General features: G+C 43.3%; 1 protein-coding gene across 1 annotated transcript; it reads right to left on the bottom strand.

Annotated features, from left to right (window-relative positions):
* On the bottom strand, positions 1–27,193 carry gpr37b (G protein-coupled receptor 37b). Its single transcript, XM_049566594.1, has 2 exons — positions 25,091–27,193; positions 1–3,509 (listed from the first exon to the last, which is right to left on the bottom strand). Exons 1-2 carry the CDS (start codon positions 26,135–26,137, stop codon positions 2,691–2,693), a joined length of 1,866 nt encoding a protein of 621 aa, XP_049422551.1. The 5' UTR covers positions 26,138–27,193; the 3' UTR covers positions 1–2,690.
* Positions 27,194–27,973: the final 780 nt, after the last annotated feature.

Raw genomic sequence — 27,973 nt, 5'->3', positions numbered from 1 at the left:
CCGCTCATGTGGATGCTTAATGTGGTAAGCCAAGCCACAAGAAACAGCCTCAGGCTTTGAAGCAAATTTTTTATAGGCCTTTTGGTCAAAAGTGGAATTACACCACATGGTCCGTCATGTGATGCCATGGGTCACACAAAGACATAGCCTTACATTGTGAAAGAGACGTCTGTAAATCAGTGGATGCATTTTTTTTTATCGTCATAACCCCCCAAAATAACTCATCACTATTGGGATTTGATCCATTTAGTCTAATAACATTTTGAAATTCCAGAAGAGCTGCATGATCAAATCATTTTACCCCCATTCAAGTTCAAGCGGCCGCCATAAGACTTTGGCACACTTGCTCTGTGGGCCCCACAATGCAAAAGATTAGGGTAATTTCATACTGCAGGAATTGAGCTTTTTTAGCTTCATGTGCCACTGAGCAACTTTCATGAGAATGAACAGGGGCCCAAATTTACTAGAGGGAAAAAAAGGCGGTCAGCAACCACTGGGCATTCCTGTCCTACATGAACCGATGATTTATGTTTACATTCTGCCACGGATGCAATCAGACCCATCTCCAGTCTCACCAGTCCTGCCTAGTTATGGTTGCTAAGTTGCGATTGGACAATCGGGGTAGGGGTTTAGCCAACGACCAATGGTCTTGCGCTCTAATTAATCTATACCCTTGTGGTAGCACTTTGTTTTACAGTTCAAAAGTTGTGAATAAATAATGAAAATGAAACAGCTACTTTATATTTACTGTAACTTTGCAGTAGTTATTTGTACAAATGTACAATCCCATTATAATTACAGTCCAGCAGTTGTATTTACAATGATAGTATGCAGTATTGGCACTTTTTTCTTTTTTAAATAATAATTTAATATGTTGTAATTACCTAGATGATTAATATTTAAATATGGTACATAACAGAACTAACTACCAGAAATTATATTTCTGTACCAATGTAAAATAAAAACATGTAGACACTTGTTTATTGCATCTTTTCACGTCTCTATAATGTTGATTACAAGTTAATTAGTATTTCATTTATCAGTGTCTAGTAAACACTGAGTAATCACTGAACTGTAACAAAGTGCTACCATACTTGCTGTGTAGGTGTCAAAGTACCATCACTGTTAACAAAGGCAGTATTTATACTCAAAGACTCAGACGATCCCACTAAACTGTGTCTACGGCAGCTCAGTGAAACTCTTCATTGATTTTTTTCTCCTTTCACCCGACCATTGTTCACGTATTCCTCAGACAATCTGTCTTCTTGACCAAAAACATAGTGCGCAGCTCAATTACTTGCGAATTTAAGTCGACCCAATGGATTTGTTGTTTACAGTGCATTCATCATAAGAGCACCAAAGAAAGTGTACAGTATATATACAGCCCAAAGTGTAAGGCGTAACATGATACAACAGTGTAGTGCAGATATTTATTTTCAGTCCAGTCCACGCTGAATCCATCCTTTTCAATTATATTCCACGGTGTTATGCTCCATTACTTTTCCACTCTTTTCATATGCACTCCATTCAATTTAATCTGGAGTGTTTCATTCGATTCCATTCCACTCCATTCAACTCTAATGTGATTTCAATTAGTCCGTTCCGAAATCTTTTAATTCCACACAGTACGTGTTTATGTATCTCTGAGACCAGCCCAGTTGTGTTTGAGTCACCTGGATATTTTTTTAATATACAGTGTCAGTGTTGTGTACATTTGGATTCTCTAATCCGCTCTCCCCTCTGTGTCCTCCACTTGCAAACTGTCATTACCGCAGAGACACCCTGCGCTAGTTTAATTATCGTAAGCCTTGCTCCCATGTGTGCAGCATTACACATACTGTACCTTTACAGCTGATGAAATTGAGTCCTGTATTTCTATAGGCAGTGTCAGCCCACGTGTTTAGCTGGATGCTGTATTTGAGTTATTATACAAAGGTTGCACTTTATGATTAATTAGCCACGTCCCCATAATTTATGACACATTTAGAATGTGATTGGCATCGATTATTCTACCTTAAGATATGCAGTACAGTTTCCCATACATAAATATTATTTATGGGGGCCAAATACACATATCATCACAAACTGTTTTATTAATCATAACAGAGCATACTGTGACATAGTCTGTACAATCATTTCTCTATGTACATTGTACAGTATAAATATTATCACCTCTAAATGCTACTTAAAGCATGAGGCCTGTGGGAAACAGCTTTTCTGCTTCAGAATCGGAAAATCTAAAGACATTAACCTGATTCGACCTCTTGTGAGGAACCAGACAGACAGGTTAAGAGGCCATCCAAACTGTCCAAACATATTTAGGCATAAAAGGTCTACAGCAGGGAGGTTTTAAGTTTTAAAGGTTTCAGGCAGGTTTGCTAAAAATATGTACTGACCCTGTTTTAAGAGCACCCCAGGGCATGAGTGAAAGAAGATTTTGCTTTTTGTTAGCTTTCCTGGAAAATTAGGGTTATACAGTTACTGTAAATATATAGAATTATTGTAAGGGATGGATGTTAAAGATGTAGGACACTGGCTGAGTATGATTATTCAGTGTCCAACCTCATTCATGCACCCATTTAAAAATGTAACTAGACTAGGTAAGGCATATCGCTCCTAGCCGAGTCTGAAAAATGCTAGCCAGAGGCTAAAAGCTAATGAACTCTCCACCCCTGATGAGGAATGTCAGTTTAGCAGTTGGAGCCAGCAGGTGTGTAGTTGCTCAGCTCTCTGCGGATGGTGCTGAATGGTGACAGCTCCAGCTCGGTGGTGCACTCGTGTTCGTTATCGTCACTGGCAGTGGCCGAGGACGGCGCGTGGTTACAGCAGCAGCAGCAACAGCAGCAGTCCAGGAAGGCCCTGCCCAGCGGGCGACACAGGAGAAGCAGCAGTGCCGGCGTCACGGCAGCCCGACAGAAGAGAAGCAGCTGGGAGAGAAGATGGAGCACGGACATGGTGTGCTCAGGAACACCTGCCGCCATGTACGCAGAAACTATGTTGCAGATGTTCTCAGGCACCACACATGCGCCATAGACGATTGCCAGCGCCACAACGGTGCAGTTCATCTGGCTCTCCAGCCGGATCTGCTTCTTGTTGCTGCGCACGCTGGCCTGCTCCGCACGCCGGATCTTACGTGCCGTCACCAGTGAGCACCCAATGGTGAAGAGGGTGGGGAGGCAAAAGTAGCAGCCGAAGCACCACCACAACCGAGCACCCTCGTAGGTCAAGCCCAGTACGTAGAGCATGTCAGGAAGGGAGGTGGATATCCTGATAATACAGCGTTCAACAGGAGGCTCGTCTGGCATTCCTGTGTCCTCTGCCACCAGCTGTCGGATGAGGAGCTCTGGGAGGGCCAATAGGAGAGCACCGATCCAGATGACAGCTAGCTTAGCAGTAGTAGAGGTGCAGTTCTCGATCATCTCGTAGTACATCTGGACATTGGTGGCTGCACGGAAGCGGTCGATGCACAGAGCACACAGGGTGAAGGTTGTCACACCAAGGGAGGCCACCTGGGGAAACACAATAAGACAAATTTTTACATTGTCATTCACAATCAAAGTTCTTTTAGTCTTTGTGCACAATAAATGTACAGAATTTGTGCTGGTGGCCTGTAGAGGCTTTACTTGACTGAATCATAGTGCTTCAAGAACACTGTTTATATCTAGCATGAACCAGCACAAGGCTGTGGGGGAGAGTAACAGAAAAAAAAGAAAGCCTTAGAGTTGATGCTAACAATAGCTTCATACTAGAGATAATCTACAGTCATTTCAACTGCCAGATGGGCTGTGCTTGTCGAGGTTGTCAGGTCCCTCGTCTTAAATTAATAAAAGACTAACAAGAAACTGACAAATTTATCTGCAAGTGTAGAAAATGTCTAACATTATCTTGCAGAATCTTAAAGAAGGGCTGCCAGTGAAGTAAACCAGTAGATTCCCCTCGCATCACACACAAACAAAGGCCTCTCTGCTAGTTGCCAAGTCAGCCTCCGCCACAAATAAATGGCAGGGCACGCACAGTAATGGCGTTGGCCTTTCGGTGCACCTGACACGGCTGTAATTACGAGCAGTGGGGCAACAGAAGCACAATGGCAGGCTGTAAGCTGCTATTAGCACTGTGTAGCATCCCTGAATTTGGTGTGAGGGAAGAGAGAGCACAGACAGACAGACAGACAGAAACCATACTCACACAGCTACCAAGTGACATGGTGGATTAAAAACACTGCACTCATTTATTCAAGTGTATTTTCACACCTCCTGTTCAACGAGTCTCACTAATTAACAAACTTCCTAAATATTCTACTGTCTTCCAATTAGTGTTTCACTCAAAGCCTTCATGTAACGAGCTAATTGCCTGACATTGCCTCCACATTCTCGATGTAAAAAAGAGAAGAAAAAAAAACAAACTGCAAATTGTCAGAGAGCTCACAAATTTCCTCAGCATGGGAAAGCATCTGTTGGATTAACAGTCATTTTGGCAGAGTGGGCACCCTGCAAAACATTCCTCTGCAGCTGGAGTGTGTGTATGTATGAGTATGTTTAGCGTACTTGTTCTCACTACATAGTGAGGACCAGAAAACGTTACAGTGACAAAATGAGGGCATTTTTGGAAAAAGGCAACATTTTGGCCGGTCCTCACTTCTTTGAGGCCTTTTTGAGGGTTAAGACCAAGTGGCAATCTCTGGGCCTGAAAAATTACGCCAGCACAGAAGAGCAAAAAAAAATGCAGTTCCTCGAATGGCCACTTGAGGCTGGCTCCAGAAGTGAGTCAAATCCCCATAGACCCTCATGTTAAAATGCCAGACTTTAAAGCAGAAATAAACATGTTTACAGCCTGATACAAAAAATGGTTTTGGTCTCTTTAGCTAATTTCCCTCTTAATCCCTACTGTACTGGGGTGAATGTTCATACAACTCCCCCGTTTGTATTTTATTAAGGCTTAAAGTTACACATAATTAAGGAGGGCGGCTTTGAGTGACAGGTCTTTAGCTTCTCATTCAGATCCACTCAACTCTTGCCTAAATATGGTCACTTCTGGCTCCAAAAATCCAAGATGGCAACGGCCGAAATGCCAAATGCCAAACTTGAGGCTTTACAGCCGGACCCTACAAGCCAATGGTTGATGTCACAGTAGCTACGTACATCATTTTTGCAGTGTATGGTAAAGACTTAGTTTTAATGTTCAGGTTAGGGTTAGGGTAAGGGTTGGGGTAAGGCATTTAGTTGTGATGGTTAAATTCAGGGTAAGGGGCAAGGAAATGCATTATGTCAATGAGGTCCTCACAAAGATAGAAGTACAGGGAGATGTGTGTGTGTGTGTGTGTGTGTGTGTGTGTGTGTGTGTGTGTGTCTGTCCTTACATGAACCAGTTCCTTCCACGATTTTGCCTCCGGCAAAAAAATCTGCCAGAACAGCTACTGATCCCCAACCATCCTTCAACGCTGCTTACCTTTTCTCCCTCTGACTCTCACTTTTTTCTCCCCACCTTTTTTTTTTAACTTCTCTCCTCATCCACTGTCCCCCCTCATGCATCCCTCCTTCCTTTCCTCCCTTCATATCAAATTTAATTACAACAGCCAGCTTCCCAGATGGCCCCAGTGAGCCACAGCTTTAGTGCTCCAAACACATACTTCCTGGACAGATATAGATGTACACACACTGCAAGATGTTCTGTGTATCTAGGCCTCTCTCTCTCACACACACACACACACACACACACACACACACACATGCACACTGACCCCCCGCCACACATGGTTGCCCAACCAGACTAATGAAGGAAACGGCGAGGGGTTAAGTGGGGTATATAAACCACCAACATGCTCCAGCACTCTGGACAGTAACTGTAATCAATGTGACTGCTTTTTGGAGCAGAACTGTTCATTATCTTCCGCTACGCCACAATCTTGTAACTGTCATTGTAGTGAATTGTTTTAGTATTCAGTTAAAGCAGAACAACAATTATTCATTAGCCTTTTTAACTGATACTTTATTTTTTTTTCTCAGAGCAACTTGGAGTAGATTTAAGCCAAGCATGATTATGTTATTCACACTCTGGACAGATTAATCCTTCAGGTGATTTGAGCAGGTGTCAAAACTTGAGTGCACTTGGCAGATGTTGTCGTCTTACACTTAGTTACCCATGCTTGGAAAGCCAGACACACAAAAAATCTAATAAATGCAAGAGCCTGTGCAGCAGTCTTGAGCTAAGCTTATTTTCATCAGTGTCTACAGGTGTTGTTATGAACAACAGAAAAGGGGAAAAAATATGAAGAGCTCAGAAAGCAAGTCATGTTCCTGTTAAGTTCAGGGATTTGCATTTGTTTTGATTACGCTAGCTTCAAAAATCTTGCATCACAGGAACACAGGTTGTTAAAACTGTCTAAAAAAAAAAAAACAGCCTCCTGGATGTGTTGGATCATTTTTACTGTGACTAAGCAGCAACTCTTTTCCTAAAAAACAATTTAAAGGTGCATACAAAAGCAATTCTTCTCAATCATCACTTACGTATGACGCACTAGAAGTGTGTGATGTTGTATCTATCTGCAGCGATTCTGCCCTTTGCCTGTATTTTCTTATTTACCTCTCATTTTGTTGTGATTGAGATGTTTCTGGGCACAGTGTGCAGGTGAGGTTGGGAAAAGGTACGAAAAGGTACGGACTAGGTGCTAGCTGTCCCCTAATAGTCAACCAAATAATAGTGGACCAGGAACGTCATTCATTGGCAAGATTTCATTGGTCGCTTAGTTGCAGAAGAAAAATAAACAAGCAAATGTGAAACTCTATTAGGAGACTATATGACTGGACCATGTGGGAATTTAATTTTAAAGGACAGACACAGGAAGAGGCCACGCTCAGCAGTCAGACAGGAGTCACGTTGTTGATCATGTCAGTGCAGGGTTACCCAGAGCTTTACATCTGTCCCACGGACGATAGGCCTACACACTTATAAACAACGCCTGGAGGAAGGTCAGCTCTGCACTCAGGGTTTCAGGTAAATAGGCTATATGGTGCTTGTTAAGGTTGCTTAGCAACCCCACACGCAACCTCTTGAAAGCTCAGTGCCTGACCTTGCATTTTCCAGGCGGTTAAAGATTTGGCATGTGTATGGCCGTTAATTTCCAGGGTTGGTACCTGCGGTTATTCCACAGGCTAGTTAATAACATGTCGGGCAGGAAATCCAAAGTGTGGGATCATTTTGAGAAGGTGAAGCACGAACCCAAGGTGATATGTAAACTCATCTTCATTGGTCGACTGGAAGTAGCTACATGCCCATTAGCCCACAGCGTCATTAACAGGCGGCTCGCTCAGTGTGACGTGCACTTGTAGATAAAATATAGGCCTATATTAATGAAGGTTCATTAGTACGGTTTTGTATTTCTCTGTAATGTAGCAAAGTGTTAACAATGTTACTGATACTATTCTTTCTCACACCTTCAACTCAAACCATTGTGTTGCCCCGCCCAAAATATATCATTTAATAATTACATTAATATCATGTGTAATAACATGTTGGCAACGAGTCGACTAAGGGCCCTAAGTGACGAATATTGGTTGACTGGGAAAATTCTTAGTCAGGGGCAGCCCTTATTCAATGTATAATGTACAGAACATCAAATTCTTTATTGTGCCCTGGTGTGTTTTGTGTAATATCCATGAAGAGATGAGTGTCAGTCTGGAGCCATTATGGCACTTAAGTTTAAAACATGATTTTGACAGCCTCTCCTGATCTTCACTATGAATACAATCCAAACACACTGCTACAGGCTCTGACTCATCTGTCATTGTGGATACAATTTACTGAAATTGTTCTCTGCTTTTTATTTCTCCATCCCTCTCCGCAGCTTACAAACTATAATGCTGGTGTTAGGAATAGATTTTAGTGTTTTATTGGAGAACAGTGAGTTTTTGTCAGCTGCTGGTTCAGCCATAGATCCGACTTCTTATCAATATTACAGTAACAGTTAAAAGTGTTTTAATTGGCTCCTGTGGATTGGCCCTACATCCCTAGAAAATACAGCTGTTTTTCTTTAGTAACGCACTGAACGAAAAATATAAACACAGCACTTTTGTTTTTGCTCCCATTTTTTCAAATAAAGTAAAGTAAATAAAGTTCAAATAAAGATCTAAAAGTTTTCTGTGCACACAAAAGGCAAAGTTCTCATGTTTAAATCCATATTAATGGGCCTGACAAGTGTGGTATATCAAGATGATGATTTAATAGGTGTGTCTTGAGCTAGTCACAATAAAACACCACTTTAATATGTCACTTATCACACCACACAGTGCCACAGATGTCTCAAGTTTTGAGGGAGCGTGCCATTGGCATGCTGACTGCAGGAATGTCCACCAGAGCTGTTGCCTGAGAACTGAATGTCTCTAGTGTTGTTTCAGAGAATCTGGCAGTACATCCATCTATTCTACTGAGCCAGCCCAGGACCTTCCTATCCAGCTTCTTCACCTGCAAGATCATCTGAGACCAGACACCTGACAGCGTGTGCAATAGTTGATTTGCAAAACTAAAGAATTTCTGCACCAAGTGCCAAAACTGCATTAGGGATGCTCATCTCAGTGGCTGGCCTCAGAACATCTTGCGGATGAAGACGTTGCATGTGGAGGTACTCGGCTGACTCATTAACCAGTTGCATGTACTGCCAAATTCTCCAAAACAACACTGGAGACATTTAGTTCATGGGCAATGGCTCCGGTGGACATTCCTGCAGTCAGTATGCCAATGGCACTCTCCCTTGTGACATCTGTGTCGTTGTGTTGTGTGTTAAAACAGCACATTTTGAAGTGACCATTTACGCCTTGTTTCCACTTTCGTATGTGACTGGTGTCTGTAGATCCATAAATGTACAGATGATGCCTCTAGTGTCCAATGCAAGGAAGTGCATTTCTTTATGGATGGATAGAAACCTGATAGAAACTACCTGTAACCATGGGGGAGAGGCCAATTTTGTCAGATTTTCGCCATGCAGTAGTTTGGAATATGTGCTTGGAGCATTAGCAGGACAGAAACAAGACCTGTTGCAGGTACATGGCATGTTTTGTGAAATATTTGATTAAAAAGACGTATGAATGGTTGAACTGTGTCATAATGACAATCTGACAGTTTATAATGTATAACCATATTTAAGCAGAATAACATCACTCAGATTCACAAAGTGTTAAAACTAGATAGACAAGTTCTTTCTAATCAGACAAACTCACTTGACAGTAAGTACCGACAACTGAATTTAAGTAACTAAACTGTTAGCTAGTTAGCAGCCTGTTAGCTATGCTAGCACACTGTCATACAGTCTCTCCGAAATCCACTGCAAAAGTTAAATTTTTTTAATGTAGTTGATGCAAATTCCAGACTGAAATATTAGGGAGGGGAGGATTTTTGTAGGCAAATCAAATATGATGGAGATTCCCATAGGAATGAGTGGACCTCGGGTTGCCTTGTCTCTGTACAGATATGTATCTGGAAACGAGGCATTATTGCGACCTCCCAAGGCACACCTGTGTAGTAATGATGCTGTTTTATCACCATCTTGATATACCACATCTTTCAGGCGTGGTTACACAAGGTCAGTGGTTGTAACGATGGTTGGATGTACTGCCAAATTCTCAAGAATGACACTGGAGATGGCTTATGGTAGTGAAATAAGCATTTGATAGAACTATGCCCTTTGTGTGCACAGACAAAATATTAGATCTTTAATTTCAGCTCATGAAAAATGGGAGCATAAACAAAAGTACTGCATTTATATTTTTGTTCAGTATAATTAAAGACATATCATATCAAGCTCTACTTGTGATCCACTTTTTTCTCTGTAAACATGCACACCAGGCACATCTGTATTCCCATATGTGGTGCCTTCAAGTGAACACACACACACACACACACACACACACACACACATACACACACACACACACAAATTCCGATCCAGTACGAATGGACAGGTGCTTGTACATAGTGAATATTTCATGGCTTGAACAACAGGGTTGGAATGGCTTTAAAGGCTGTCATGGAGGACCCGGGGACACAGCTTTGATCAGCGTGTTGGGGCGGAGAGCAAGGGCAGGGTGAACAAGCCTAGCTTTGTACTAGAGGGGAGATGAGAGAGCGAGAGAGTCCAAGAGTCAAGCCTGGTGGGGTGATGAAGCTGTGTGTGTTTGTTGAAGGGGGGTTATGCAAACGAGGAACTCAGAAACAGGGACAGAGGAATGGAAAGGGAAAAGAGTGGGAGAAAGAAAGACATGAGTGAGTAGAAGACAATAGCAGGAGAACACATCAGTGAGTTCAAGACAGTCCAAAGTGACAGAGAGAAATAATCCACAACATCTTCAGAATGATGATCAGAAAAAGTAGCCTTGACCCTGTCATGTTCATTTCACCTGCTGGCAAAATGTCAGGCCTGCTCACCTCAGGGTGGAAATGATGCTTCAAAAATATCATATTTTAAATCTTATCTCGTATTCAAAGAAGTAATACATGCTATTTTATTTCCCTTTTTATGGTTTATATGCCCCAATCTTCCTTCAAAGGACTAGTTTGACATTTTGGGATATATGCCTATTTGCTCTCTGTCTTGCCATAGGTGGATTATGACACAACGGGCTCCTTGGCCAGAATGCGTAAAAGGCACCTCTACCCCCCATAGGGCAGGTACAACATGCTGTTGTTTTTCTCCACAGCGCTAAAGGGCACATATTACAGAGCACTCAGTGCATTGAAGGTCCTATAGATAAACTGAGAGGGTAGAAACACTCAAAATGTATCATGATGGGTTTTTTCTTGTGACATCTTCAAAGTGAATATTGAGTTTATTCCTTCAGTTGTTCTTTTTCAAGACTTTTGGGGCTCAGTTATTGACATGATGACTACAACCTTTGAAAAGAAATACTAAGTTAGAGTTGAAACAGCGACTTCACACAGAGGCTCTGGGTTAGAGGCCCCCTGAGCCCAAGGGCCCCTGGGTCTGTTCTGCAATACACCCATGCTTCTTGCAGAGAGTTACATGAGAATATATCACCCTCATGTCTGTACACTAAATAAAAGGCTACAGCCAGCAGTCAGTTAGCTTAGCTTGGTAGTAGCTAACATTCATTCCTTTAGTATTCTTTGTGTGTTTTCATTAGTACCTGAAAATAATATCGTCCTGAGACCCTGTGTGCTAATATGAGGACATCACATTTTGGGTTTACTTGACCTTATACTTGATTCTGCTTCACTTGGACCTGTTGTCCTCGCTCATGGACACTTTTTTGTGCCATCTAGTGGTAGTGAGACCACAATACACTAAGATAGGTAAAAACAAGATGGCAGCCATCTCTGCCAAGTCAGTCTGAAGCTGATCCCGACACAAAAGTGGACAAGGTACAAAACCTGATCACATTTTATGGTTGAAACTTGTTTATTTATGGTTAATAATATTCGTAGTTTGATATGGCAACAAATTTGACCAATTTTAGCAACAGTAACAAACTAAGACACTGTTTATTAGAAAGTACTCGTTTAAAGACATTGGGACTGTATTGTCGTCTTGTTTGAGGACATTGGGACTTTATTTTTGCCGAGTTCGAGGACATTTGGACTTTATTTATCGCCTTATTCGAGGGCATCGGGACTTTATTATCATCTTGTTTTAGGACATTGGGACTTAATAATTGTCTTGTTTGATGACACTGAGACTTTGTTGTCATCTCCTTTGAGGACATTGGGACCTTATTATCATCTTGTTTGAGGACATTGGGATTTTATTAACGTTTCCTTTAGGGACATTGGGACTTTGTTGTCGTCTCATTTGATGACACTGGGACTTTCTTGTCGTCTTGTTTAAGGACATTGGGACTTTCTTGTCATCTTGTTGGGACTTTATTGTTGTCTCGTTTGAGGACACTAGGACTTTCTCGTCATCTCATTTGAGGACATTGGGACTTTATTATCATCTTGTTTGGGGACACTGGGACTTAATTATTGTTGACAATGTTTCGTTTTTTTAAATGGATCAGTTCCTACTGATCCCAAATAGCTAGGAGAAATAAAAATGCATACCATACAAAAGTTTGTGTCTCATTGTCTAATTGTTGTGTTTCTGTTACCTTAGAATGAACTGCTTATATCTACATACAGAACAGATCCTCTTCCACTGAGTCGGCCATATTGTTTCTACAGTGGCCGAGAACGGACAAACCAAACATGCTCTTGAAAGGGCCATTTTCGTTTCCGTGTTAGCAACCGTAGTTCTACACATGCTTGGCACACCTCACCTCTAGATGCCACTAATCCAACACACTGTACCTTTAATGTACAGTTTTGTGAATTATTTCTAAACTGTGCTATAATTGCAACTATTTCCTCTGACTTCCCTTAATTTGCCAACTAGATTGTAAAAGTCACCTCCCATACTGATGATATACAGCTTGTTAAGAACCATTTCACACCTCATATTACATATTTCTTCTCAACCTTGGACTTCAAGGACTCAAAAATAAATAAATAATTAAAAATGGACATTAAAAGACCTTTCATCTACAACACGTGTTTTCCAGGGTCTGACCGCCTATCTGCACAGCAGGTGAGAAAGACATTTTCCCCCTGGTGCTGTTTTTAATAACGGCCCATTAACTCCCTGATTAAAGGTCCTGTGAGCTGGTGGCACAAAGGCCTCGTGTTATTAATTGGGTTTTAACAAGGACTGGTGGAGCCTGTGCAGCCATACTGTGACTACAGCCACTGTCAGGGGTAATGGATGTTATCGGGTGATGAATGGGCTAATGCAGAGACACAACAACAACACACACACACACACAGTCTTATAGCAATGACACAGGGAGACAAAGGGTTATTCCAGCTGCAGTCCTATTTCTAGGTTGTGTGTGTGACCCAGTGCAGGCTCCAGCAGACCATAACTCTAACCAGAGAGACCCTGGTACTGACAGCGACCATCCGTCTCACAGCTGGGCTGTGTGTCGGGGAGAGACAGAAAACTGATGTATGTGAACATGCACGCTCATTTGTTAATGTGTGTGTGTGTGTGTGTGCACATTTATGCAGAATTATTAAAATGTGCATTTAATAGTGGGTGTGTATATATAAGTACATGCGTGGATGGTGCATATGTATGAGTGTGTGTGTGTATGTGTGAGATAATGGCAGACAGACACACGACTAAATCCATCGCTGTGGGCTGTTAAAGATTCATCTTTGATGATGTCAGAGCATAGAGCTCACAGCTCTCTTTTATACAGTATTGTATTTTACCCTGTTCTATTCTTTTCTAGCCTGACAAAAATATTTTTTTTTAACAATTCCACTTTACATATCGAAAGCTTTCAGCAGGGCTTTTTAGTAGCTCTTCTGGAGCTCTCAATCATATCACATGATCTTCCTCAGCAGATGTAGACACTCAGTTGCTATGGATTGTAGACGTTGACTACTTAAAAAGAGTAGGTTGATATTTCGGGGAAAAAGCTCATTCCCTATCTTGAGTTAGATGAGAAGATCAATATCATGCACATATCTTGTATGGTAGATATGAAGATGGAACCAGAAGCTTGTTAGCTTAGCTTAGGGTAGGGTGACGTGAGGGTATATACCGTGTGGTGTTAGAAAAGTGTCCAACAGTAGAAATTTGGTTTCTACCTTGAGAGCCATTCAAGCAGGTGATGTAGCAAATCAGGCCTGGATTCTTGCATGATCTCACAAAGCTAGGTGCCTCAAAATGTTACTTAATTTGGACAAATATGGAGGAGGAGAGTGAAGTTGTGAATGCAGAAACCTCTGTTGTTTACTATTATAGGAACCTGGGCCCGTATTCACAAAGAATCCTAAGACTAAAAGTAGCTCTTAGTGACGTCACTCTAAGAAAAAAATCTTAGAATTCCTCGAATTCTAAGATTTTTCTTAGAATTTTCCCTTGCTAAGATAAAAGTTATTCACAAAGCATCTTAGGCCTTAAGAGAGCTCCTACGATGAAAAACTGTTAAGAGGAGGGAGGAGGACTTTTAAGAAGCCTAAGAGTGTCTTAAACAGAGAAGATAGCGGAAAGACAGAGAGGAAGGAGAGATATTCTCCGTATATTGAATGACAGTGATTTAATAAGACGCTACCGGCTTGATCGTGCAGGGATAATGTTTGTGGTTGACCTCATCAGGGATGAGCTTACTTTTCCCACCCAGTGTAGTAACGCAATAACACCCGCTTTGGATTGCAGCACGTACCAGCGCTTCTCACACTCATCGCTTGTGCGTAAAAGGAGAGGGAACGACGCATTGATTTGTCGGGCAATGCACTCCCAAGTCTGCCTCTTCCCTTGTGCCGTGATCCCGGGACCTAACTTCCCTCTTAAAACTCCTTTGTTCTCCTCCACGAGCTGCGCCAACAGCAGGCACTGCTCTTCTGTCCAGTTCGGCTTTCTCGTTCTTTTCTCTTCATTCCATTTGTTGTTTTGGTCATTCTGCCAAATCAAACCGCTTTTTACAAGGAGGCCAGCAATCACAGTAATTGCTGACAGCTGAGTCTGCGTCCACCATTAATATCAAATAGATTAAGTAGTAAAATTACCAGCATGGCGAGTAAACATAACAATAAGCAAATCAATAGGCTATAATAATCGGCATGTGAATGAGGTACGTTCAAACATTTTGAAGCTGTGTAACAATTAATTTTGCTGAGTTTCGTCATCATTATTTTCACGATTACACATTTCTTAATACAGTCTAAGTTCGGTTGATTTCACTGTCCATTCATTACTAGGAGCGCATTTTTTTTTTTTTTTTTTTTTTGGAACAACCAATCACAGCTTTTAGAAGACTGCGTCATACCTAGCAACAGGGTCAACCACACCTCCTCACTAAGATAAAAGTTTCTGTCCCCTCCTTGCTCAGAGTTGCTCTCAGAAGCTTCCTGAATCACTCTTAAGCTAAGATTCCTTGCTAGGAATTTTTAGGCTAAGTTAGGAGCTCTCTGAAAGGACTCTGAAAATCTTTGTGAATACGGGCCCTGAACACTTTTGTTCGAACAGAGTTTGGCGAGACTTTCAGGTTTGTGTATTATGGTAAACAAGCTCAGTTAGCCCACCAAGCTAATACATGCTAACTACGCTAACAGTGGTTTGGAAATGTGCAACTTTTTTTTTTTACCAACAACAAAAGTACAACAAAAGCCAGAGACTGTATCGTATTAAGCTGTGAGCTGTATATTCATCACTTATCCAGGAGTCTAACCGGGCCGAGCCTCTCTTCCTCCGGGCGGCTACTTCCATCTCACAGAGACCTCAACCTGAGTTTGTAGCTGAGATCAAAATGTCCCCAGATGTAGATGATTTTCGACGTTCAGGGGGTAGCACTACTTAAGCTTCGATCATAGAAGAATTTTTATTGAACAGTGTTTAGTCTTTTGTTGTTAACTCAAGTGATTTCTCACGTGAGGTCATTTTTTTGTTAGTAAGTTCTAAATAAAAGAGGAAATTAATAGAATTTGATAATTATTTTAAACAAGTTCTTAATTGAATTTACAGAACAGTTCCTGTGTCGTGATGTATACCGTGACATAAAATAACATATTTTGTGACATAAGATTTTGCTATACCGCCCACCCCTAGCCTATCTTAGCACAAAGACCAAAGCAGGGGGAAACAGCGAGCCTGGCTTTGTCCAGAAGCAACAAAGTTGACCTACCAGCACTTCTAAAACTCACCAATTAACACGCTACATATGTGTAATCTGTACAAAAACCTAAGCGTGAAAGTGCCAAGTTTGTGTTTTGCAGGCGGGTCCATGCCAGACTATTTCTTGGCAGGGTGCACAAACTTCCTGTAGTCTTTTCATCATCATTAGGTTGCCAGGCAACCAGCTGAGGACGATTGCGTAATGTGATCGAAAGCTCTAGAATGGACCCTGTGCTGAGATTGCCCACTGTTTCCGAGGTAGAGAATGAACTTTCAGTCAATTCAATCCTATTCTATCCTCTGAACAAAAGGAACTGTCTCTACCAGCCGGGAATGAGAATCCACAGAATTCACAAATAAGTAGGGCAAGCACATACATTTTCATCTTTCTTTTCTTTAATTAAATCAATAGCAACAGTCCATCCAGTGTTCCACTCTGTCCTGTGGCTTTCTGTCTCTCACAGCCAGTGTGTCTGATGCAGTCTCTTCTGCACAATAAATTTCTCCTCTATTAAATTACACCCTGACCTGTGGCAGATTTCCCCTGGACATTAAAAAAATCACTCACTCTCAGTGTATAGTAGCTGATGGAAGGGTCCAGTTCCAGATCACTGATCTCTGCCTGAAAGTGTCATGCTGCAGGCAATACAAAATGCAGCAGCTCTCATATCCTCCTCTATTGTATTGTATTCTATTAAGGCTGGCTACAGGCCGACCTGTTCTGTGTTGATCTGAAACTGATACGCTTTTCATTTTTATTTCCCCAACACACCTGATTCATAACAGCAATTATCCAATGAATATTTCATATTTACATGGATAATTATCAATTTGGTTAATTGCATCCAACAGCAAGCCTAAGCTGTGCTTTATGGTGTTGTGTGGTCTCGTCTCATCATTCAAAACACAGTATCTACTCATCCATGGACAAAGAGCTGAGTGAATGGACTCACCATCGTGAATTATGTAGATCTACTAATTATATACCCTGAATAATTTACACATCTTCCAATTAACTATCATTCGCGTGCCTGATAGACGGACTGAGAACCTGAGAGGGCACGAGACCGAGTGTGTTTGTGTACTTCGTGTTTACGTGTTGTTGTAGAGTGTCTATACTGTAACTCTGTGTGCGTTCAGCTTACTGTATAAGCACAAATGTGTTTGTGCCAAAATGCTTCCATACTGTATGCAAGCGTGTGAGTGAGTGTGTCTATCCCCTGAGGCTTGCTGCTAATCACAGATAGCTGATGCAGAGAGTGAGAGGGAGAGGGAGAGGGAGTGGGAGAACAGCCGTGGGCAGTGATCAGTGTAGAGAAGGCCATCCCACCCATCTGGAGGATCAGCACACCCTACTGACTTTGTGCATGTGTGCATGTGTGCAAGTGTGTGTCTACAGGCTAGATAGATAGACGTACATACATACAGACATGGGGATGGAGGTATAGAAATGTATGCAGTGAGAGACTCGACCTCCTTTCATCGACCAAGCACTGTGAGATGGCCACATATTCTTGGATGTTACACAACCATGCAGAGAAACTGAATCTGTAATCCTGATGTAGTAACTTGAAAGTGTGTGTGTGTGTGCATGTGTGAGTTGGAACAGTGAATGTGAATGTGTCAAGCTGATGTATGTCTTGCCATTACCACCAATTTCAGCACAATATATGGTTCTACCTCCGGCCCTCTGTGGCTCCATGTGGCCTTTCTCTCTCTCAATCTATCGCTCTTTCTCTTTCCTCAGCCTCTTTCTTGCTCTGCTTCAATGGTCTGTTTCTCTCTTTCTGCCTGCTCAAGCCCACTGTACCATAGCAAGGACGGCCTACAGTTTCCGACTACAGGGTTCTGTACAGCACAGTAGAAGCCAGATCAAATGTTTATGTGAGGCGCACAAACGTATGGATTCATCGGACAGTTGAGTGTAATATGGTAAAGACTGAGAAGACCAATGCACAAGAGGGAATTTGAGTGAAATGTTACTTAGAGCTTCAGTTCTTTCAGTACACCTTTGTAGCCTTTGTAGCCACCTCTGCCCTGTTTGGTTCGATTCAGTCGAACTCAAGTTCATTTGCCCCCTAAGTGTGGTTCGTTTGTGCAGGTGTGAACACAGCAATCACACTCAGGTGTGCATCAAAACAACCAGACCGAGACCTTCTTGAAGAGATGGTCTCAGTCTGGATACAAATGAACTCTGGTGCAGTTCGTTTGTGGTTGAGAACGTGTTCCGACCCCGATCTGAACCAACTGCAGTCACATGACACATTGTTTGGGTTAAACATGAGCATGTTACAGTCCTGGAGGATTATTAATGTGCACCTCCTCCTGTACTGCCTTAATATGCACATTCAGCACATCCAATGCATCAAAACATTGTTTTCTAGTTGGAGCCGCGCCTCGTTTTCAAACTGTATGGTTTGTCTAAAATGAACAATGACAGCAATATAGTCCACGATGAGCAGCGCTAAAATCAACCTGCATAGCTGTCCCTCCATTGTGACATTAGAAAGTGTCACATTTATCTTGCAAGTGTACTCTTCAACATTTTGTTTACTTCCTGGATTTTTCCTGCATGGAAATTTTGACTCAGCGGCCGCTCCAGAGTCTAACCTAAGAAGGCTGTGTCCTAATAGCAAGGGGCATTTGTTTGACAAAAGTTCAGCCCCAAACGGTGCACCATGTTGCTCACGACCAGTTATGATACCTCTTTCGTAGGCGACAAATCAAGTTGTAGTTGTAGTTTTCTTGAAAGACAAACTCTGTCATGTCTCCTCTCCTGTCACCTAAAAAACACATGAACTTTCTAGCAAGCAAACACCATGCGCCACACTTTCCTCGCACTCACCTCCGCTGAAATGTAATATTATGTTGCCGGCCTCGGCTTGGCAGTAAATTGCACACGGCCTATCAGACACTAGTAGCTCTGTTAGTCCATTAATTAACATAATATTATGTTAATCACATTGTCACATGGCTTTTTACTAATGCAATATAAGTTGGATTTAGCGCCGTGACACAGTCATCAAAGCCATTTTTCATAATATCAAACCAGTTAAAGCTTTTATGTTGGATCAGACCAGCACATCTGGAAACTGACAGAAAACTAACATTGAGGCGTGGAGTTAACTTTCTATTTTCTTAGCAGGGACATATATTATCATCAAAGTTGCACTATATTTCAAAATAAGAAAACACATTTTTGCATATGTACTATCAATCACTACAAGCCATTACGGCTCACACTATATAGCACATGGTGACAGTAATATGGCAGGACTGTTAGTGGAATTGCCAATGTACCATAAGGTGACAATGAGTCTGTAGAGAGTTGTTGGATTTATGTCCCGTGATGGAGATTTGCAGTTGGCTGTAAATCACTTTTAAAGAAGGTGTGAACACGGCCACCTCTGTCTACTAATGGGAGTAGTCTTTAATAATTGAGGGACATGCATGATTACCATATAGAGTGCGTTTTTCAAATCTGACAGAGTGCCTTTTAATTCTCAGCCCAGTTGGCAGAAGAAAATGTTGGCATTGTAAGTTTTGGCAAACAAAGGATACTTAACTTAATTTTTTATGTTTCATAAATGTCATATCAATGTTTCTAAAGTGACGTAGTATATGAGCCAGGCCATCCGTTGGTAAATACAGGTAGGGGGACAATATTTTCAAAAGTGGGCCCCTCATCCACACCCATGGGGGATCCCTATACATTTCTGTATGTGCCGTGATATATAATTCAATTAATCATATTTCCACAAGTACTTTGTATCTACTGTTAAGACTTTGTTTTATAATTTTTTAAAGCAGAGGTAGTAACGTGTGTCCTGAAGGGAAAAAATGCCCTCCAATGATGATTAGACAAAAGTAAAATTAAAACACTGTTTGAGTGAAATAACTGCAAGGCATTAAATCATAAAATCAAATCAGGAGTGCACATATTTTTATTCTTTTTTTCAGGCCTATTCATTCAAGCTTGAGGACTACTTTAATTAAATATTGGTCAAACTGTGTCCGTCCATCCATCCATCCATCCATCCATCCATCCATCCATTTTCATCTGTTTATCTGGGGCCAGGTTGCAGGGGCAGCAGGCCAACCAAAACACCTCAAATATCCCTCTTCGCAGCAACCCTTTCCAGCTCCTCCTGAGGGACCCCAAGGTGTTCCCAGGCCAGATGAGATATGTAATCCCTCCAGCGTGTTCTGGGTCTGCCCCATGGCCTCCTACCAGCGGAACGTGACCGAACACCTCTAATGGGAGGCACCCAGGGGGCATCCTGATCAGATACTGGAACCATCTCAACTGACCTCTTTCGACGCGAAGGAGCAGCGGCTCTACTTCGAGCTCCCTCTGGATCTCCGAGCTCCTCACCCTATCTCTAAGGCTGAGCCCAGCCACCCCACAAGGGAAACTCATTTTGGCTGCTTGTATCCGCAATTTCATTCTTTCTGTCACTACCCAGAGATCATGACCATAGGTGAGGGTTAGGAAGTAGATGGACCAGTAAATCGAAAGCTCTACCTCAGCTCCCTCATCATCACAATGGACCAGCGCAGCGCCTGCATCACTAAAGAAGCCGCACCAAACAGCCCATCCATCTCATGCTCCATTCTACCCTCACTCACTTGAGGCAGTAACTCTCCCCCAACCACTGGTTTCCAGCAGACAACCATGGCCTCAGACTTGGAGGTGCTGACTCTCATCCTGACCGCTTCACACTCGGCTGCAAACCACCCCAGTGCGTGCTGGAGGTCACGGTGTGATAAAGCCAAAACAGCCACATCATCTGCCATGATGGCTGACGGTGAGCCTGATATAAGCTAACATTGTCATTGGGTACTGTAGGAGATGGTGGATCATGTGACACCTAGGCGAGATGCCTGCCAAGCTGCAGATCACTGTCGTTTAAGCCAAAACATGATCTTTTTCAACCATAACCAAGTGGTTTTTGTTGAGACTTAAAGAAATGTAAAGTTTCAACATATCTGTTACATAATGATGCACAAATGTAACATATCCTTGGTTTGCAGAAACATACAATGCCAACATTTATTCTGGAGATTGGATTGTTGATTCTATATATTGCATTATGCTGCATATTACACTTACATACTTTTAGATTGACATCTATACAGTCTATACATGTTTTATACAAATATGTTTTCAGGTACCACATTGTTCTACAACCACTTGTGTGGTGTCTACCCCACTTGCTAGCATTATACTCCAATGAACACCTGTGTTTTTATGCCGTTACATAAAACCCTTAGCCTGCAGGCGTCCACCCATAAAAAGCAATGTGGCATGACAAAGATACAGATTTTTTATTACTATCTGAGCTCACCATTCTTTTTGCCTTTCTTTTTACACGGTGATTCGTAAGCACCTCTTTATTTAGGGGTAATAAGACAAAAAGTTTTTTAAACCACTGTGTTACAGCAGCACAGCTCTGAATGAACCTTTACAAATGACTCATTTCCCCCGCTGGCTTATAAAATGCTTACTGCACTGGTTATTTGTTATTTTAGCCTACTTTCGAGTCTTATCCTAATCAACTGCCAGGTGCAAAAACCCAATTATTGCCCATTAGTTTTGCCTGAATTTGCTGCTCTGTGCATCACTGCCTAGAGGGGTCGTCTGCAATGACAGCAGCATGAAACTGGAGCGTATCCGAAATAATGCAGGCTGGCTGTAACCCACATCTTTATTTTGTGCAGCATTCTTATGATTTTCCCTGCCGTGTTTTCTCACATCTCACACCTAAAATTGCTTTCTCTTTGAGGTTTGGATGATTCCACGCTCTACTAAACACTGAATAAAACAAGGTTTACTGAAGGCAGCACGATGGGAGGCTCCTCTCTCAGGGGGGACGGTGATACATTATAAGCACCACCGTCTGATTCTGCATGCATGGACATGTGAAGTTGGGCTTCATGTCTGAGTGACAGTGCGTGTGTGTAGATGCAGGCATGTGTGACTGGGTATGCGTGTCTTTATTTCAGGCCAAATGTTGATATTCCCCATGACTGAATTTAGGTTAAGTGAAGAATAAAGTCACCCCATGGTATGTGAGTGTGTATGTGTGCGCGTGTGAATGTGTGTGTGTTTCTCTGAATGCTCCACAGGGAGACAGTGAACCCCAGGCTGCATTACTCACGGCCTGTTTTGACACATACCCTCACACACACAAACACACACTGCAGACACTATGAACACAGACAGGCCCCAGTGCACATGTCCTGATAGATATACACTGTACAAAACACATTCGCATGCAAAAATAAATGCATGGAGACAAGCAAATACCACTCCTACACAAACACTCACACACACACACTGCAGTAAGAATAGCCATTTGCTCTATGCAGTGTAAGTAGGTTATTAAAGTTATTAAATAATATCCCGTGGTCCTCTGTAGCTCATATGCAATAACACAGGGAGGGGCTCCGTCTCCCTCTGATCCTCCAGTCATTAAAACACGCACACACTCACAAGGTGTTTGCAAATGAAATTGCAAATGAGATACTGTGAGTGTTACAGTATGTGGTCAGTGGACAAAGCCTGGCAAGTGGAGACTGCAAAAAAGAAGATGGTGCAAACGCAAGCAATCTTGGTAGTAATTTGGAGCCATATGGGCTGCTGCTGCTGCTCAGACTGTACCCCGATTTTAGGTAGGTTGTGATGCCACAACATATTCACATTGCTCTAGTTGTGACCTATTTTCTTGCTGAACTAATATCAGTATCATTCTATAACTCTAGGCTATACACCTGCATTTCAAAAGACCCGAGAAAGGGAATGGATTTATGCAAGTCTCTTTCACACTGACATAAATATTAACTTGATGCAGCTCCAGAAACCTCACATCTGTCTGTAAAAACAAGCTGTGGGTGCTTCACAGTCAACAAATTAATAGGGCTGCAACTAATCGTGATTTTTATTTGTGATTAATTGGTTGATTTTTTGCAATTAATCAATTAGGTGGTCTATAAAATGTCAAAAACTGGGCCCAGATGATGATGATTAGTCACTGCAGCTCTACAATTTAATCAGGTATGGACAACCTTGCAACAAAAGCTGATTGGAGGATAATAACAGACTGTTCACCTGCTCATATTCTCACCTCCTGATGTGACAGCCCTCCTTGTCTGCCGGCTCTGTAGTCTCCTGAGGGCGGTGCCTGAGTGGCATTCTGGTCACCTGCTCTGGCTCACCGCCTGTCTATAGAAGCTGGAGCACATCACACTCTCCTTTCTCCCCTGACATCCAGTCTTTTCTTGGATATGGTTACATTTGCCGTCCTCTCTTTGCTGCACTGCACAGCACACCTCTCACTCACTCAGGCGCCACCCATACTGCAAGTTCACTACTGGTTAGATGTTTAATTTATTTTATGCTGTATTTGGCTTCAGATCAACCCTTTAAAATCATATGTGCTGCCTCCCCTCTTCTTCGCCCCACCCTCAGGCAGGTTGCGACAATGGCCATTCAAAACAAGCTTAAGACCCCTGAGCTGGAAACCCCTGCTTTACACAAAAGACAGACATCCACCTTGCTGGCGAATCTGACACTGGTGTAATTGCAGTGAGCACACAAAGGGAAAGGCATCAACATGCTGTAAACAACCTGTCTAGCATCCATCTAGTCATGAACAGACAAAGAGGAAAACAAGGACAGGGAGAGAGCCTGAGAGTGTGTGGGAAGGAATATAGGTTACCTGTAATATGTTGTATCAACTGTATATACAGTGAGAGCAACAGGAGAGGAGTGTTATGTGTATGTCTGAGTGAAGGGGAGATAGTGAGCTATTACCTTACAGCTGGTTTGTGTGTGTGTGTGTGTGTGTGTGTGTGTGTGTTTACATGCCTCGAGGGCTAGGTGAGGCTCTCTCTCCAGTCGCAGGTATCCAAGTGACAGTCTGTCCTTGTTATTGGCTGAGGTGACATCCTATAGCTGTGCTTGTGTACTTTCTGGCCAGTCAGGGCTTAAAAATTGAAACTCAACTCTTTAAGCCTTTTTAGGCACAGACAGTGTGAAACTTCATTTTCATCGCCCCGCAGTCACACAGATTATACCTATTGTCACTCAAGAGTGTGATGTGTGTGTGACGTGTGATCACATTTAGAAGATGGAGGATGTGTAAATGACACCGGTTGAGCCCTAGTGATGGATCTTACTACAGGCGACATAGGCAGCAGCCTCGGGCGCCACCCGTCATGCTAACGGACGGTCTGGAGTAGGGGTACTACGTGTAGTTGAATCATAGTGATCATTAAAATCAGAATCAAAATTTTCACAGGGAATTTACTGTTTACATACATTCATTCATTCATCTTCTAACTGCTTCATCCTCTTGAGGGTTGCGGGGGGGCTGGAGCCTATCCCAGCTGACATCGGGCGAGAGGCAGGGTACACCCTGGACAGGTCGCCAGACTATCGCAGGGCTGACACATAGAGACACACAACCATTCACGCTCACATTCACACCTATGGACAATTTAGAGTTATCAGTTAACCTAGTCCCCAATCTGCATGTCTTTGGACTGTGGGAGGAAGCCGGAGTGCCCAGAGAGAACCCACGCTGACACGGGGAGAACATGCAAACTCCGCACACCTGGGATCGAACCGGCAACCCTCTTGCTGTGAGGTGACAGTGCTTACGACCACATCACCATGCCGCCCCCGTTTACATACAGTCTCTTTCAAAATAAATACACTACGTTGGTACAACACCACAAATTGACGTTTTTTTTTTTCCCTTCAATAACAAACACACGTGGTTAGGTTTAGGGAAAAAAAAACAGGGTTTGGCTTTAGAATCGTACGGGACACAAACACTGCTCTCTTGGGTGAAAGTCAATGTTTGTTGGACCCAATTACCTGCCCCAGTCGGACTTTCGCCGCCTTAACTTTCATCCTTGTCCTGCCGCGTTTCCCCCTAATGCCACCAGGCGGCGTTAAACTAAATCAGCAACTGGCCATATATCACGCTGATGTTAGAGGACAGCTTTTTTCATTGGTTTCCTGATGCTGCCACTCACCGCCCAAGCGCCGGATTTCAACGGCTTTGGAGTGAGACCAGGCTCGTGAGAGTACGAGAAAATGAAAAGGCAACAGCCATACAGGGTGCAGTACTAACGACGAAAAATAGGGAATTTTGCAAATTTATACATCCCCTATTCATATTGTTATTTCTTGCTTTAAGCTAAGTTGTTTATTTGTGTTGATTTCTCACGTTCTTGTTTTGGGGGTGGGGGGGCTTGCCTAGGGTGCCTAATTTGCTAGGTCTGGCTCTGTTAAGCCCCATTTATCATCTGCCATGAGGCAATGCTGCCTGTGCCTGTGGCATTGCTTCAAACTCCACAACAATATGAAATAACTGTCCCTGAAACATTCAGAGCATAATAAGAGTAGAATAAATGTACCTCCACATAGGGCACCACTTTGCAGGTGAACTCCCCCAGCAGCCAGGACTTCGTCAGCTCATGGAAAACCACCATGGGCAGGCAGAAAAAGATGAGCACAAAATCCCAGACAGCCAAATTGGCCAGCAGTGAGTTGGAGATGCTCTTCATGTAGTAGTTCTGGCATACGATGCACAGGATGGCGATGTTGCCCGCTATCCCCACCAGGAAAATAACCCCGGAGACGCACGTGATCGCGTACGCGCCGTAAGTCTCACTTGTCACCGGGTAAAAGGGGTTCTTGATCTCATCCCCGAAATCCTGCGAGCTGGGAGGGGTGATCGGCGTGGCGTCCCAGGGGTTCTCCTCTCTGAAAGTGAAGAACTCGGTCCTCCTGGTGAAGAGGTCAAAGGGCAGGTCGGTGGAGGTGAGGGCCACCGGCTTGGGGATGGGTTCCCACGGCGACGCGTGAGGTTGAGCCAAAGCCCCCGCGCTTTTGTTCGGCCGGCTTCTCCCCCTCTTCGAGGCTTTCTTCTGCTCGTCCTTTGTGCCTCTCTTGTGCCTGTCGCCCTCCTCGGGTCCCCCTCCTCCGTCTCCCTGGCCCATTGAAGACGGCTTAGCCGCATTGTAGTGTCCACCTGCTGGCGTCCTCGTACTACTAAGACCGCCATTCAACTTTATCCTCTTATTGTGGTGGCGCGTCGGGTCCCAATGTGAGACAGCGTTGGGATCCTCCACGGGTGTCACAGTCCTACTGAAGTCACGCTTGTTGTGTCCAATTCGCCTCGTTTCTCCTGCAATTACCCTCTTCCAGGGGTGAGTGGAGTTAAGAGGCCCTCGGATAATCGCCTGCAGTTCCGCCGAGGACGCACCTGTGGCGTACCCCGGCGAGAGCGCACGGTCCCAGGCTTTGTTTTGATGACTCTCCCGGAGTGACCCGTGGAAAGTCCTGGCAGAGTACGCGCTGGTGTTGCTGTCCTCTTTAGCTTCTCCATTATTTCTCAGGGATAACAACACATGTGCATGGGCTAGTAACACAAATAACGTCCTAGGCGGCAGAATCTGCATGGTCCGGGAATTATTGAGCGCAGTTTTTAATCCTCACAAGTGCATCTTCATACCTTCTGTGGCAGCGCGGGGATACTCCTCCATTCAGTCAACACCCATGTTGGAGACGGCACAGCGGGGAGCTCACTGGGCTCAAGTAAACACCTACATTCATGATGCGAGCTCTGGAAAACTTGCAAGTTATCTCTTAATTTTCTCTCGCCTTGCTCTATGCAGTAATCTCCAAAACCGCCGCCTCACTCCCCGAGTCACTCCCGCTTCCAAAGTCTTGACATTACCGAGCAGGACAGCGAATCAGAGTCCGGATCCAGAGAGAAAGAAGCAAAGAGATGTGCAGAGGGGATTGCTGCATATCCACGCACACAATCCACACAGCATCCAGTTTGCAGCTGTGCGTAACTGCATTTAAAGCCACAGATTCTCCCTCTGCTTCCCTCTCTATATGTTAGTGCGTTAGTTTAGTGGGCTGGGTCGGCTGGCAGCAGCAGCAGCAGCAGCAGCAGCGTCAATGCGGTGCAGTCCGGGTAAAGCCCACTAGGTTGTGATGCACGGGAGAAGAGAGAGAGAGTGTGTGTGCCTGTGTGTGTGTATGTGTGTGACAGAGAGTCAGAAAGGAGGGGTGGAGATCGGTCTGCTTCTCGTCCCTTCCTCCTCTGCGTCCAGTGTCTCACCTCCTCAGCTTTCTCCTCGGATAGGACCGTGCGCTGCAAGAAAATGGACTCCCCTGGCGGCTAACCCCGATCTGTCACTCCGCATCCATCACGGAGCATCCAGCAGCCCCGGAGCAGGCTACGGCTACAGCCCCCCCGGCAGACAAGCCAGCCACGCCCGACAGACGTGCTAATAAATATATTACCCAGTTTTTTTTTATATTTACGCGCAGGCGGCGCTGCGATACCGACGCACTTGGACATCATTTAGGCACTCCTTCTTCTCTATTTAGTTTAAAGGCAAATAGGAATTAACTGTCTGTGTGCAGGGACAGTTTTAAATGAAAGGCAACTCTAAAATAAAAGCAAGACTACCTGTAAAATGCAGATGCATTATTCACTGCTGCTGCAAAGTTACTTCTAGAAATCTTGCAAACAGCTCACCAGCAGCTCATATGTGTATATTTCTCATGTCCCAGTGTCCCTCTTCAGCTACACCCCCTCCCTCCATCATTCATATTCAACCCCCAACCTCCTCAGTGTACTCTGCTGCAAGCACCACCATTTCTAAAAGTGATTTTTAGCTGCTTTCTGGATTGATCTGACTAACTGTAGGGGATATGGGCATTGATTGTGGCTTGTTCGGCAGCCACATGCATCAATAACTGCACCATATCTCCATAAAATTTGCTCTTCCATAAAAAGGGTGCTTGAGGTCATTTAATGGGCCTATCAGACAGACATCTGACTGTGCTGTAGGCTTTATTGGGAGGCTATATGAATACACCTGCCGACTTATAATGGTTTTCTGAAACACCATAGAGGTTAGACTTGTATATAACTATGTGGAAACATTTGTAGGTGTGTTGAAGTATAATGATTGTAAAGTTTATTCTGACCTCTTGCTGTGATAATACACTTAAACTAAACTTTGATTTGACTACCTACATGTCGGCATTTCTCAGTATCTTGCTGTAATTTCTTTAGGTTTTGATTTGACATAATGACATGTTTTCAAACCCGTAAATACTAATTACAGCAAGAAATTCCGAACTAGGGTTACTGTACTTGTACCCAGTACATGGTTACCTTAAATAATCTGAAATTACCAGGTGGATAAATGGTTAAAGACCCTCTCCACACACACATTTCGAAATATGTACTCATACTAATGTTTTGTCAACAT

The sequence above is a fragment of the Epinephelus fuscoguttatus genome, linkage group LG22 (genome assembly GCF_011397635.1).
Source record: "Epinephelus fuscoguttatus linkage group LG22, E.fuscoguttatus.final_Chr_v1".
Lineage (NCBI taxonomy): Eukaryota > Metazoa > Chordata > Actinopteri > Perciformes > Serranidae > Epinephelus > Epinephelus fuscoguttatus.
This window is presented reverse-complemented; position numbering and strand designations above follow the sequence as displayed.